The sequence below is a fragment of the Pundamilia nyererei genome, unplaced genomic scaffold (assembly GCF_000239375.1).
Source record: "Pundamilia nyererei isolate P.nyererei 1_Seehausen unplaced genomic scaffold, PunNye1.0 scaffold00547, whole genome shotgun sequence".
Classification (NCBI taxonomy): domain Eukaryota; kingdom Metazoa; phylum Chordata; class Actinopteri; order Cichliformes; family Cichlidae; genus Pundamilia; species Pundamilia nyererei.
The window spans coordinates 101659-113437 of record NW_005187948.1 but is presented as its reverse complement, the minus strand read 5'-3'; the positions used below and the strand labels follow the sequence as shown (position 1 = coordinate 113437).

The 11779-nt window shown below is 43.9% G+C and overlaps 1 protein-coding gene across 2 annotated transcripts in view; it reads left to right on the top strand.

Moving 5' to 3' along the window:
• The first annotated feature begins 396 nt into the window (after positions 1–396).
• Positions 397–11779, top strand: part of fgd5a (FYVE, RhoGEF and PH domain containing 5a) — a 33454-nt gene continuing 22071 nt past the window's right edge. For both annotated transcript variants that reach the window (XM_005754339.2, XM_005754338.2), the window contains exons 1-2: positions 397–668; positions 2400–5169. In XM_005754339.2, coding sequence (XP_005754396.1) covers positions 659–668; positions 2400–5169 — 2780 coding nt within the window. In that variant the 5' untranslated portion in view covers positions 397–658. The remainder of the gene's footprint in view (positions 669–2399; positions 5170–11779) is intronic.

The following is an 11779-nucleotide window of genomic DNA, read 5'->3' as shown; positions in this document are numbered from 1 at the left end:
CAGTTACATGTCAATGAAAAGACACCTCACACGCACACACACAAAGAACAGATGTTGTTTTCCATGCAGAAAACAATAAAAATGTAGCTGCAGATTTAAAGCTGTCCATCGGGACGATACGGTGCTGAAGATGAATTGTGGCTTATAGTTTCATATTTACTGAACAAATCTCTCTCAACTCCATCTGACCCTGCTGGTCTGTATGGCAACATTTACACGCATATGTGGAGCAAAGGACGGCCACTCGTGTGGTGAAGTACACTGATTCGTCAGTGCCAAAACTTCCACAGTAGCTGAGAGAAATTGGTGTGCAGTGCATTTTGAGTGGGGCTGAATCGCGCCTCGAGTCCGCGCTGCGCTCTGTAATCCTGCCTCAGGAAGCGCCAGGAAGCACCTCCCGTTTCCACACAGCAGCGTCCGCTGTAGCATCAGCACTCGAGCTCAAAGCTCAGCTGCTCATTCTGCGAGAAGAGGCACCTTGCACAAGTCGACCACCACTGGAGAAGATAAAGATGACATGTTCTGCTCCTCTTCCTCCACAACTTGATTCTCCGGCGATGCGTTTGGATTAAGTTTCCGCGTCATTTGGAGAGGCACGATCGGCGTGTGGGCAAAAATGAGGATAACTTTCGCTTACCGTGTATGATGATGTCCAAGAATGAACGCAGGTTGGTTGTGAAATATATAAGCTTTTGCGTGAACACACCAGAAAGGCAACTTTTGGTTTTACATGATGAAAAGTGTGTTAATGCAAGAGTGTTAAACTGTGAATCTGGTTAATGGTGCCTGGAGTTATATTGCACCTACTTGCTTTGCACGTTACATGATTATTTTCATTGTATGACTGGAAATGATCTGGTCCGTTACATTTTAGTTAGTTTGATAGTTTGGTCACACGTCTACTGATCTTTTTTCATGTGAATTATCTGTTTATAACACTTTTTGAGTGGTTTAAATCACAGACCCGTTATGGCCAGTTCCCAGTGGAGGGCTCCACTAGGAAAAATGTCCTGTTATAGTATTAGATTTGGAATTAGGATTATAATCCATCTCTATGAAAGTGCACAAAGCAATTGTTCTGGATAAAAGGTCACCTGTCCTGAAAGGTTTAGCCTTCAAGAAAGAAAGAAAGAAAAAAAGAAAGTTAGTAACCGGGTGCAGTTTAAGTGAAAAATTTCAAACAGAATCTCAACAGTAATTATCAGTTTCTGTATGACAGCCTCCTCGCTTTAGATTTTAGGCTGGTTCGGTGTGATTTTTATGGTTGGTATTCATAATAAGGACTCAGTCTGAAATCATATCCTGAGAGTTTGGCACTGTCAAGGTCCCAGTGTCTATCTCTTCCTTTGTTTTTCAAGCATTTGTTCTAATTGAATTCTTGTTGCGTAATCCATATCCTGTTGTTTGCAGTCGGTTGCTTTGTCAGACTGGGATCCTTGTTTTTTTCTCTTCCTCTTTTATTGTTCTTTGACACACTCTTTCAGGAAAAAAAGAAAAGAAAAACTGTGTGTGCTTACATATGCGCTTGTGTTTCTGGGTGTTTGGGAAGAATGGCGAGAAGGAAGTGCATTTGTGTTGTGAAAATATGTACTCCTAAAGAGGTTTATGGAGGAATGATGGGGGGTGTAGTTAATGTCCTTTCCCTAACCTGCGTGGAGTCCTTCATGTTGTCTCGGCTGGCCTGATTAATGAACCTGGAATTCTTTTTTTTTTTCATTACTGAAAAAAAGTCAAAGTGTTGGAAGAATATGCTATAAACGAGACGGAGAGTGCACTGGCACACAGAGAGAGAGGGAACACTAAGAGATAACCAGGGTGCACACAGGGTTTAATAGGATGTGCGTCAGGGCAGGTACTAAATAACAGGAAGAGACCAGGGGTGTATACACACTTTGTTAAGTATGGGTGTGTTTCATTAGAATTATAAATTTCACAAGCGTTGCTCTTCACTGACTTAACACAATTTAACACCTACTTCATTTTAATAGTAAAAAAAAATAAAGTTATTATAGGTATGACCTCCTTAATCATATCTTATGAGATTGTTTAAATACACATATGGCAGTGTGAAGAATTCTTATGAATTTAGTTGAAAAGTTTTCACCGTAATCAGCCCATCATTATCTAATCCTGCTTTAACTGGCCAATCTGCATGTGTCATTTCCTAGATGGGAAATGTTATTGTTCCTTCTCTAAGTACCCTGTGGCTCTGTTATTTTTCCTGCTGATTGTGTCCCCTGCAGCTTTCTGCATGTCACTGACTACTACAGTGTACAAGGTTTCCTCTTAGCAGTGTACACAGCAGCAGAAGCCACATGTTTTATCTCAGCGCAAACTTGCAAAGTATGGCAAATATTATTTGCGTCACTAATTTCTTTAAATTTTCTCACTTTCTTCAGATTTTCAAAATCCGCTGCAAGTCCCTCTACCAAAGGTCCGCAGTCATCTCACCATCAAAGTGCAGTCCAAGCTAATGTCGAGACCTTGTCCCACTGTCCAAGGTCCAAAACCTCCTGTTGCCCCCAAGCCCAGACCCCTGTATGAGCCTTACCCACAGGGGGAGCCCTGTGCTCAGCAGAGTCTCAGTAATGGAGATGTGGCTCACTCTGATGGAGAGACTGAAGAGCTCCATGAAATGGAGAATCAGGACCAAGAGGAGAAAAGTGAGGCACAGGAAGGGGATAATGACAAAGGGGACACAATAGAGACAGAAACTAAAAAGGAATCAGAAAATGAAGAAGAAATATTAGATAATAACGGTGATGTAGACAGCATCGGCTCTGATGACACAGTCAAAGCAGATGATATTTCCACTGTTGACACTACTGAGAATGAAAATGATGACACTGACTTGAACTCCCCTGAAGATGGCAGTCGCACTGATGATGATGAGAATACACCAGCACCTTCTCAAACTGAAACAGAAGAAGAAGCAGGAGAGGAGGATGAAGAAGTAGAGGAGAAGAGATTAACTGAAAAGACTGAAATACTTTGTGAGCCTGCAGAACACTCAGATGAAGCTTTAGAGGAATCAGACGCTGATCAAACCCAGTCACTCAACAACAGTGAACCGAAGGAGGAAGTCAGTGAAGAAAGGGACGAGCATCTGCACCATGACTCACTTATAAATGAGAATGAACTGACAGGTGGAGGGTTTGCCTTTGGATTCAGCATGCTTCCAACTGTAACTGAGGAATATCCCTACGATGTGATTGGTCCCACAGACGATGCTAGTGATACATGTGAGTCATGCGACCCAGCTGAAACAGGGGACACCGAGGTCTGGCAACCAGAACGGGCAACCAAGGATCCTTCCGGCTGTTTCCGATTCACATCCAGCACGGAGGATGTGTTTGGGCCTTACTCTGTCATACAAGCTGTTCCGGGAGATGTGACTGACACTGCTGACCCTGAGTGGAATCAGGATGATACTGATGGGAAGCCTTCTACCACAGATGAAGAGCACACAACAGGCTATGCTTCTAACCAGGAGCCTTACTATGTGTCATCAGATGATGTGGACAAGTTGGAGGATAAGCAGGCGCTTTCAGAACTGGGGCACATCGATGAGGCCACTGAACAGTCAAACGAGCACACAGAAAAGACAAAGGACAGCGAGTCAGCAGATGAGTATGCAAACATTGATGATTCACTCTGCCCTAAAGACGATGACCTTGAGCAGGTAGAGTGTGTCTCATCAGAGGATTACATCGAGATAGGTGATGACGATGAAGAGGAAGCAGAGGAAAAGAAGCATTTCCGAGTAAAAAGTGCAAAAGAAAGAAACGCCAAAAGAGAGCAGGCTCTGCGCAGCCAAAGAAAAAGCTGCCAGCCTCGGCTCAGGTTGTGTAATATCACAGTGCCAGCTGACCTAGACCTGGGCCGAACCCCAGAGCTAACCAACAGGGTGGTGTTTGCCCACACGACCGAGGCCTTTGAAGAAGACATAGAGGAACTGGACTGCCATATTGTGCCTTATTATGAAGACACAGACTCCGATAGTGAAGAGCATATTTATGAAGAGGCAGGGTTTGACTCAGAAGGGGAGAATTTTGTGACACTTGATCGAAAGACAATAGTCACTCGATCACGATCCTATTCTGGGAAAGTTCCTGGTTATGTCCCGGAAACGGTACCAGAGGAGACAGGGACGGAATACCAGACCCATGACTACTACACGGTGTCCTTGGACAAGAACAGTGAGTCTACCAGCCACCCCCAGCAAGCAGGTATAAACTGTGTGATTCCATCTATGAAGTCTCGCCGCTTCTTGTTATACTCACGGTCTGCAGATGGCCCAGACGTGTCCTTGAGCAGCCCACTTGAGATGGGTCAATCATTGAAAGATGAAATCAGGATGAAGAGAAAGGATGACACCCTTTCCCTTCCATGTATGATAACTTCTTCTGGAAGTTTCTCCCAGCGTAGCCATCAGTCCTCCAGTGGTGTTTCCACACCAACTTCTCTAGTGGACATCCCTCCACCATTTGAGCTGGCTTACATCACTAAAAGACCAGTTACCAAGAGTTCCCCATCCCTCCTCATCCAACACGAACCCAGTGACCTCCCGAAGAAGAAGAAGTCCTCCTTCAAGCGCTTTTTAGCTCTGAAGTTCAAGAAAAAGACAGATTCAAAGGGATTCAGTGATGGAAGTGTCCGGTCTTCGCGTTCTTCCTCTGAGTCAAGCCACCACGGTCCAGTGAGAGTCATCGAGCTTGATCGCAGAAGCACTGGGAGCTCTCCTCAGCCCCAGTCCCGCATGGTGAAACCTCAGCAGCGTCCTTCAGACCTCCCATCCACCTTTCTCCTTTATAAAGACCAGCACAGGAGGAAAGGAGACCCCAAAGCTTATGGCAGGAGCGTCTCTAGAGTGGAGTCCTTCGAGGAGCGCTCTCGCCGCTCTGCCATGCCGCTGCCTTTGACCAAACCCCGCTCTATCTCGTTCCCCAGTGCAGATACCTCAGACTACGAAAACATCCCAGCCATGAGCTCAGACTATGAGAACATCCAGATCCCAGGCAGACCCACTAGATCCCACACTGTTACTGAGTTTTTTGAGGATCCAAACCGTTCAACAGTCCCCTGCAATGAGAATGATGGCTATGTGGATATGAACAGTTTCCCTGGGATTGACAGCAAACCCCAGCCATCGAAATCGGACAATGAAAGGTAAGATTAAAAATCCAGCTGCTCTTCAAATGATTTAGTTTCAAAACCAAGATTTTGAAAAGCTTGTTTCATCTGAGCTCTAAAAGAGATGTTACCTCACACCCTACCATCTATAGTGGCATCTTATTAAATGCATTAAATGCATACAGTCATACAAAGATGAACACGCAAGTGCTACACAATATAGACCAAAGTTATTAAAGGTTCGGTAACTGAGTGCCTAGTTTATGCAGCCAGAAAAATTCAAACATTAAAAATATTTGGTAATTATATGAAACGTATTTGGTCAGATCTGGTTCCTCTGTTGGTATTTGCTGATTTATAGGTTTTTAACCATTTTAGAGTTGTCATGACCCCAGCTTTATTTGTGTACACTGGAAATGTTTAATTTGATGGCTGAACGAGGCTTAAAGAAATTCAATCAAAAAGCTTCCTTTGTCGTTTTCTGCCAATAACGATTAATTAAATGTACCTTAGTGTATTTTACCGAGGACTGCTACCTGCCTGGTGGGTGTATCTTTAGAATCCCAGATATAGACCAATACAAACAACTATCAGTGTTTTTTTTTTTATGGCTGTGAGCACCACAAAGGATATCACATTTTTCTGTACTGCACTGGGGCTAAAGCTGCATCCCAACATCTAGGCTAAAGAAAATGTAATCTCCATATGCTATGAATTGGAGTGCACTGGCCTTAATACGCTACAAAAAACTACTAACAGCCAACGACAGAGGATTAGTGCTTACTCATTTAGTCAAATTAATTAGCTAATCCATTAGCTGTCCAACAGCTTGACTTGGATTGCAGCCATATCTTGTATGTCTTTATTATAATACCCCTTTAATGGATGTTGTTTATGATCAGCTGTTGATTTCCAGCCAGTCTTTTTATACTTGGACATTTTAAACTCTAGAAACAAAGCTTATTCTGCCTGTTCATTTTGCAGTCTGCAGAACAAGAGAGCGCATCTGTCACTGGAATCAGTTTTAAAGTGAGTAAAGCTTGAGTTGTTAGGGGCAGCGCAATACACGCAAGAGTCCAGGCTTAACCCTAGAACAGCTGACAGACATTGTGTGTGAGAGATGAGCAGCCTGCTATGTCAGGCATCACTGGCTTCGGGAAGAAAGACAATGCTTATGGGAGAGCTTACTCCTGATTTTCCATTTGGTGGATTTAGAGGTCACATCTGGTGGTGGTGCTGCTTCTTCTGCAAGTCTGAGCAGATAGAACAGGTAATGGCAATTGCGTAGCTGGCAGAGTGCAGGTTACACACATTAGAGAAAGTCATTATGGATGCAATTAAAAGTGCAAAAATTGAGAGGAGGTTTTTTTTCACATGTAAGAAGTGGCGAACACTAAAGAAAGTGTGAGAGCGTGAGGGGAGGGGAGGTGTGACTAAAAGGAGCTGATCAGTAAGAAAACAAAGAGAATAGCGATCAAGTGAGGTGGTGGGTGGGGGCAGTAGGAACAGGAAAAAGAGAGCGAGAACAGTTGTGGTATAATTGCTCTCCTGTACCTGACACTGATAGTTAAGTTCAGGAGGGCTTTTATTAAAGTAGCTCTCTCCTGAGTGCTCCTCTTTCATTGGACCCTTGAGGGGCAGCAGGGTTTACTGCAGTGCGTGATAGAGTGAGGAATCACCGAGATCAGACTGGGCCAAATTACCCCAGCCTGTGGCACAGCTTCAGCCACTGCAGGCCTCAGTGTTTCCCCAGTCTTAATAAAAGAGTCGTGTTTGATGACTTCTGTGTGGTCAAAGAGATGGGTCATTACCGAGAGCTCTGTGAAATGTTTAAGATGATCCTGGGACAGAATGCTTCCTCCTTAATTTGCCCTTATTTCTGGCAGTGTCCTTTGTTTTATTTTTTTATTTAATGATCTAATCTACAGTTTGTTTTATGGGTTTATTAGCAAATTTTGTCCTTCGTAACACTTAGCCACACAAAGCTTCTTCTCCAGGTATGCAGCTGTTCATTTTCCCCATACCAACATACATATTTATATACATATTTCAACATCATTTTAAATCATTTGCGTTTCAAGCCCTTTCCCGTGGCTTTTTGTCTCCTGATGATGCTATCAATGTGGCTCATTGTGTGCCAGAGGTCTCACAGCGCTCACAAGGATGCAAAAAGCCTATCTGTCCAGTCACCTTGCCTATTCTTCGTTCCCCTGGAGAGGCATCTATTGCCAGGGTCACTCTTTAGTGTATCCATACATGTCAGAGTGTATATACCGCATGTGTGTACCTATGTTTTACTGCCCACAGTAATAAAGTCCTGTATAGTTGGTGTAGGTGCTTTTGTCTGCGTGTATGTGTACATCTTGCCCAAAACTCTTTTCAAATCTTGACACTTGCCACTGTCCCAGGCCACCAAGCCGACGGAGGCAGTGATTTATTGAGGAAAGATTCAACAGTCAATGTGGTTGTAGACCCACAGAGGAAAAAGTGTGTTTTTGTGGTGAGGAAAATGGCCAAGTGGCCCCAGAGCAGTGCACACAAAAGGACCATGCCTGCAGTCGCAGACATGCATTTTAAGGAGAACTTACAGGCTTGGCTTGTTTCCACGCATGTGATTAATGTCCAGCAGCATTCAGACGCTACTTTAACACAGGCATTCAGGCAAAGCAAAGAGACATGTTCATTAGCAAGCTACCATAGTGTACAATGGATAAGGAAAAGGTGCACTAATGATTTATTCCAAGCCCTATACAAGATGTTTGTTTGTAAGTGGTGTGTATATGCATATGTGCACGCATACTAAGTTACAGCTCTGTGTGCTTTATCAAAGATGAGTCTCATGCTGAGTGTGCAGCCTCAGCAGAATAATGTTTGCCAAGTAGCCCTTGCAGTAACAAATGAGAGCTGGCAAACAAGCATTTTAGCAAGGAAAGTCCAGGATTTAGGACTGTGCTCAAATTACGAAGCATAAAGTGTCCCTTCAGGTACCTCAAAGCACTTCCAGGTAGGTTTACAGCAATAATGCAAATATGTTGCCCACACTATGCACACAGTAAAAGGTTTCCACTGTGCTGAGCTCAGTGACACATGCATCTGTGGTTTATCTTTTGGCATCATTTTCACTTCAAACGGTTCAACGTGAACCTCCTCAGAGTGATGACAAAGCCTTGGCATGGCCTCTGAAACAGCTCCTCCACCCACTGTTATGTTAGTGTTAGTAGTGATGAGGGAGACATCTTAAGTACATTGTTGCACTGGGTGGTGGCTGTGTAGCGAGGTGGTGGACAGGGTGTGTCACTGGTTTGGCCAGGCCTGGTGCCAGTCACTCTGAGGTCATTGCCAGGTCATCCCCGGGGAGGAAGCGTCCAGCCTAGGAGCTTCCCACCAGCCTGTTTACAGGAAATGCAGGACGAGGGCTGGGCTCTGGTGGGAGGCAGCAAGGTGGAGAGAGGGGAGGACAGATAGAACGAAGTGGGAAGAAGGGGGTCACCGAGGTGGGGTGGAGGCTCGCAGACTTTCCCTTGAATAGCAGAACGAGGTGTGGTGCAGTCAGGAATGTCAGGTCCGATGTTATTGTTGTTCCAGTTTATCAAGACCATCCCCAGACTCTCGGCATCTTGGCCCAAAGTATAGCAGCATTAAGGATGAATCAACCAGAAGTGAACAGGAGTTATAATGCTGTTCTATATACGGATGGAAGGAATTGCAACCAATTACGATGTGGAAATATTAATAACCTCAACCTATTGATCACATCACAGGGAAGACAGCAGCAATACAGCAAGTGTTCTTCTCACAGTTTCAGCTACACAACAGCCACAGGCTATATGTAATCGTCCTCTCTAAAAACAGAAAAACAGCTATTTAGCACTGCTCCCACACTCTTAATCCTCCCATTAGTATCCCAGTCTTCAATAGTTAGCAAGCTAATGAAGCTTTTCCTTTGGTCCTATTTCTTGTAATAGTGCCATTAGGAGAGGGAAAAGGCCTGTCTCATTGGTCCAAATATATACTTTAACACTCAGCGTTTAGCTCAATTGAATTACATATTACAAGCATCGCCAAATTCGCAGCAGATTGGTGGAATATCGGCCGTTTAGCAGAGAGCCATTGTGTCTTCCTCGGAATTTGACACAGTAGATTTAACTTTGTCGCATTAACAGGGGACATTGCAGTCGGCTGGCGTAATAGCATTGCCTTAATGGTCTTGTGAAAGGCCTAATGAATTAGTATATTACAAAACTCATATTTGCTGGTTTAAATATGGTAATGGCATTTATGTATTTAGTTGGTTGAAGTTTAAATTTGGCATGCCACCGTTTACAGTAAAAATAGGGCAAAATGGGCTGTTTTTAAAGTGTCAGTATATTTTAAATCAGCAGTCATTGTGTGTGTGTGTGTGTGTGTGTGTGTGTGTGTGTGTGTGTGCCTTTCACATTTTCTTGTTTGGGAAACGGCTCTTGGCCAGTGTAAAGTATCCATAACGCACACAGAGGGTTTGTTTACAAAGATTGTTCTGCCGTTCAAGGTTGAAGGTGAAAAGGTGAAGGTGAGAGTTTGTCTTGGATGTTTGAAGTAATTGATCTCACTTTGAGCTTAGGAGCTATCCATTCCCCCACCATTTCTCTTTCTTCACAGCATCACCCACGCAATCCAGGCTGACCTGTCTTCTCTAAGGTCACCAGGCTGGAGGTGCTTTCACCAGCCAAACCAGTGAGGTCAATTGGTGTCTGTGTGTGCACGTGTGTGTGTGTGAGTGACTGAGTATGTGTAAGTGAACGGAGTTAAAGTCCAGGGGGATACCTCTTTTAACCTTTGGTCTACTCTCAGTTTGCGCTGAGGGCTGTTTGAGGCATCAATAAAAACACTGATTAAAGGAACGCATGTGAGAATCTATCTCACATGCTTTCCTCCTTCACTGTGTCACTGAAGGAGGATCATGCTTGAATTTGGTGGGGTGAAGAAAACAGTAGTGTGAGTGGAGACCTGAGTGAGGCAGGCAGACAAACAGAGAGGTCAAGAACCGGATGCACAGAGACACAAGGTCAGCTAGCGATAACTATTAACACTTGTGAATGTCTACTTGGACTTAACTTTAGTAGCACATAAGTGTGGCAGAGACTGGAGGGAACAGCCTGGCTAGAAATATTGCAGACTAATGAACCTCAGGTCTGTGGGAGGATTGGCAGCAGGCCGTGTAAATGGCATGCCACACCAAGAACAAACAGCAGACCAAACAAAAGCATTACACACAGCAGCAAATGCAAGTAATGAGGAAAAGGTACAAGGAAAGATCAGGTCATTTACATTTTCTCCAACAGGTCCAATTCAAGGTCACACAGGGTCAGACGATGATTCACACTCAATGTCATTTAAGAGTCACAGATTAAATATTACTTGATAGTTAGATTAAAGTGCGTGTTTTTACAGCTCACAGCAGTATTTTGAACTGCGTGCTTCACAGTGTATCTAGTCAGGTTAGGTAAATGTGGCCAATCACACAATGCTAGGGGGAGACGTTTGTCTCCAGAGCTTTGTGGCTGATGTGACAGGAGGCAGGTCTGCGATCCCTCCCAGTCAGCTACTGTCTTGAAGCAACATTGGTGCACCAAGACAGCATTAAAATGGCAATAAGACAGAAAATAGATAGATGTGAAACTTCCTCCACAGATAGTGATGTAGTTGCTTCACAACAGCGATTTAACAGCAACTCAGCAATCTTGTTCTTACATGGGAATATAACCAGAATACAAGCAGTTGGCAACCAGTGGAATCGAGTCCTCCAGTGTAAAGAGGCAAGTTTTCACACCTGTAGTTCATTTACTCTGGTCCCAGTAGTCTTTTCATTTCATACATAGTTGCTATCCTGTACAGACCTGTGCACACCTATAGTGCCTTGCTGCATCCCAGAATACAAAGTATTCATGGCTATGGGAAGTTTTTTAGCTATGCTTGCAGCGCATACCTGGTAGTTGGTTCGACTGAAGGTCCGATCATGTTCACATCATAAACAAAGCGCTCTGGAGTTCGTTTAGAACCGCACCAAGACCACCTCCGCCAAAGGGTCTCAGTGCCATTGTTTCGTTCCGCACCCAAGTGCGACTACCGTGTTCACATCTGCACAAACAGACTGCACCAACGAGGAAACTAAACCAGAGTTTGATTTAAACTGACTGAATACTCACTCAACCAGGCAACCAGTGCAGTCGCCTTGTGATTACACCCAGAGGTTCACCATGCCTCAACCTCTGGGTCAGCAGTTGGTCCTTGTAACTGCTTTCATTTATCTCAAACAACAAAATAATTCAATGTGATCACCAGGCAACCACCAATTTTTCCTAGTCACAAGGAGGTTGCCATCCCACTTTTACTCTGAGGTCAAGTGAGGTAATAAAGAGCAAAAAGGTTGTGGTGTGAGAAATGTTCAGACACACCATTTTTAAACTTTTAGGTCTAAGAAATGAAAATATTTGAAGATGTTTACCAGTGCTAAGCTTCTGTCACAAAGTTCTGAAGGTAAACTTCACCCCAGTTATGATTTTTCTTTCAGCATAATGGTTAAAATAATAAAATGCAACCTAAATGCAAAACAGCTCTTACTTATATTCCACCTTGAGTCATTACCAGGAGTAAAAACTGATCAACA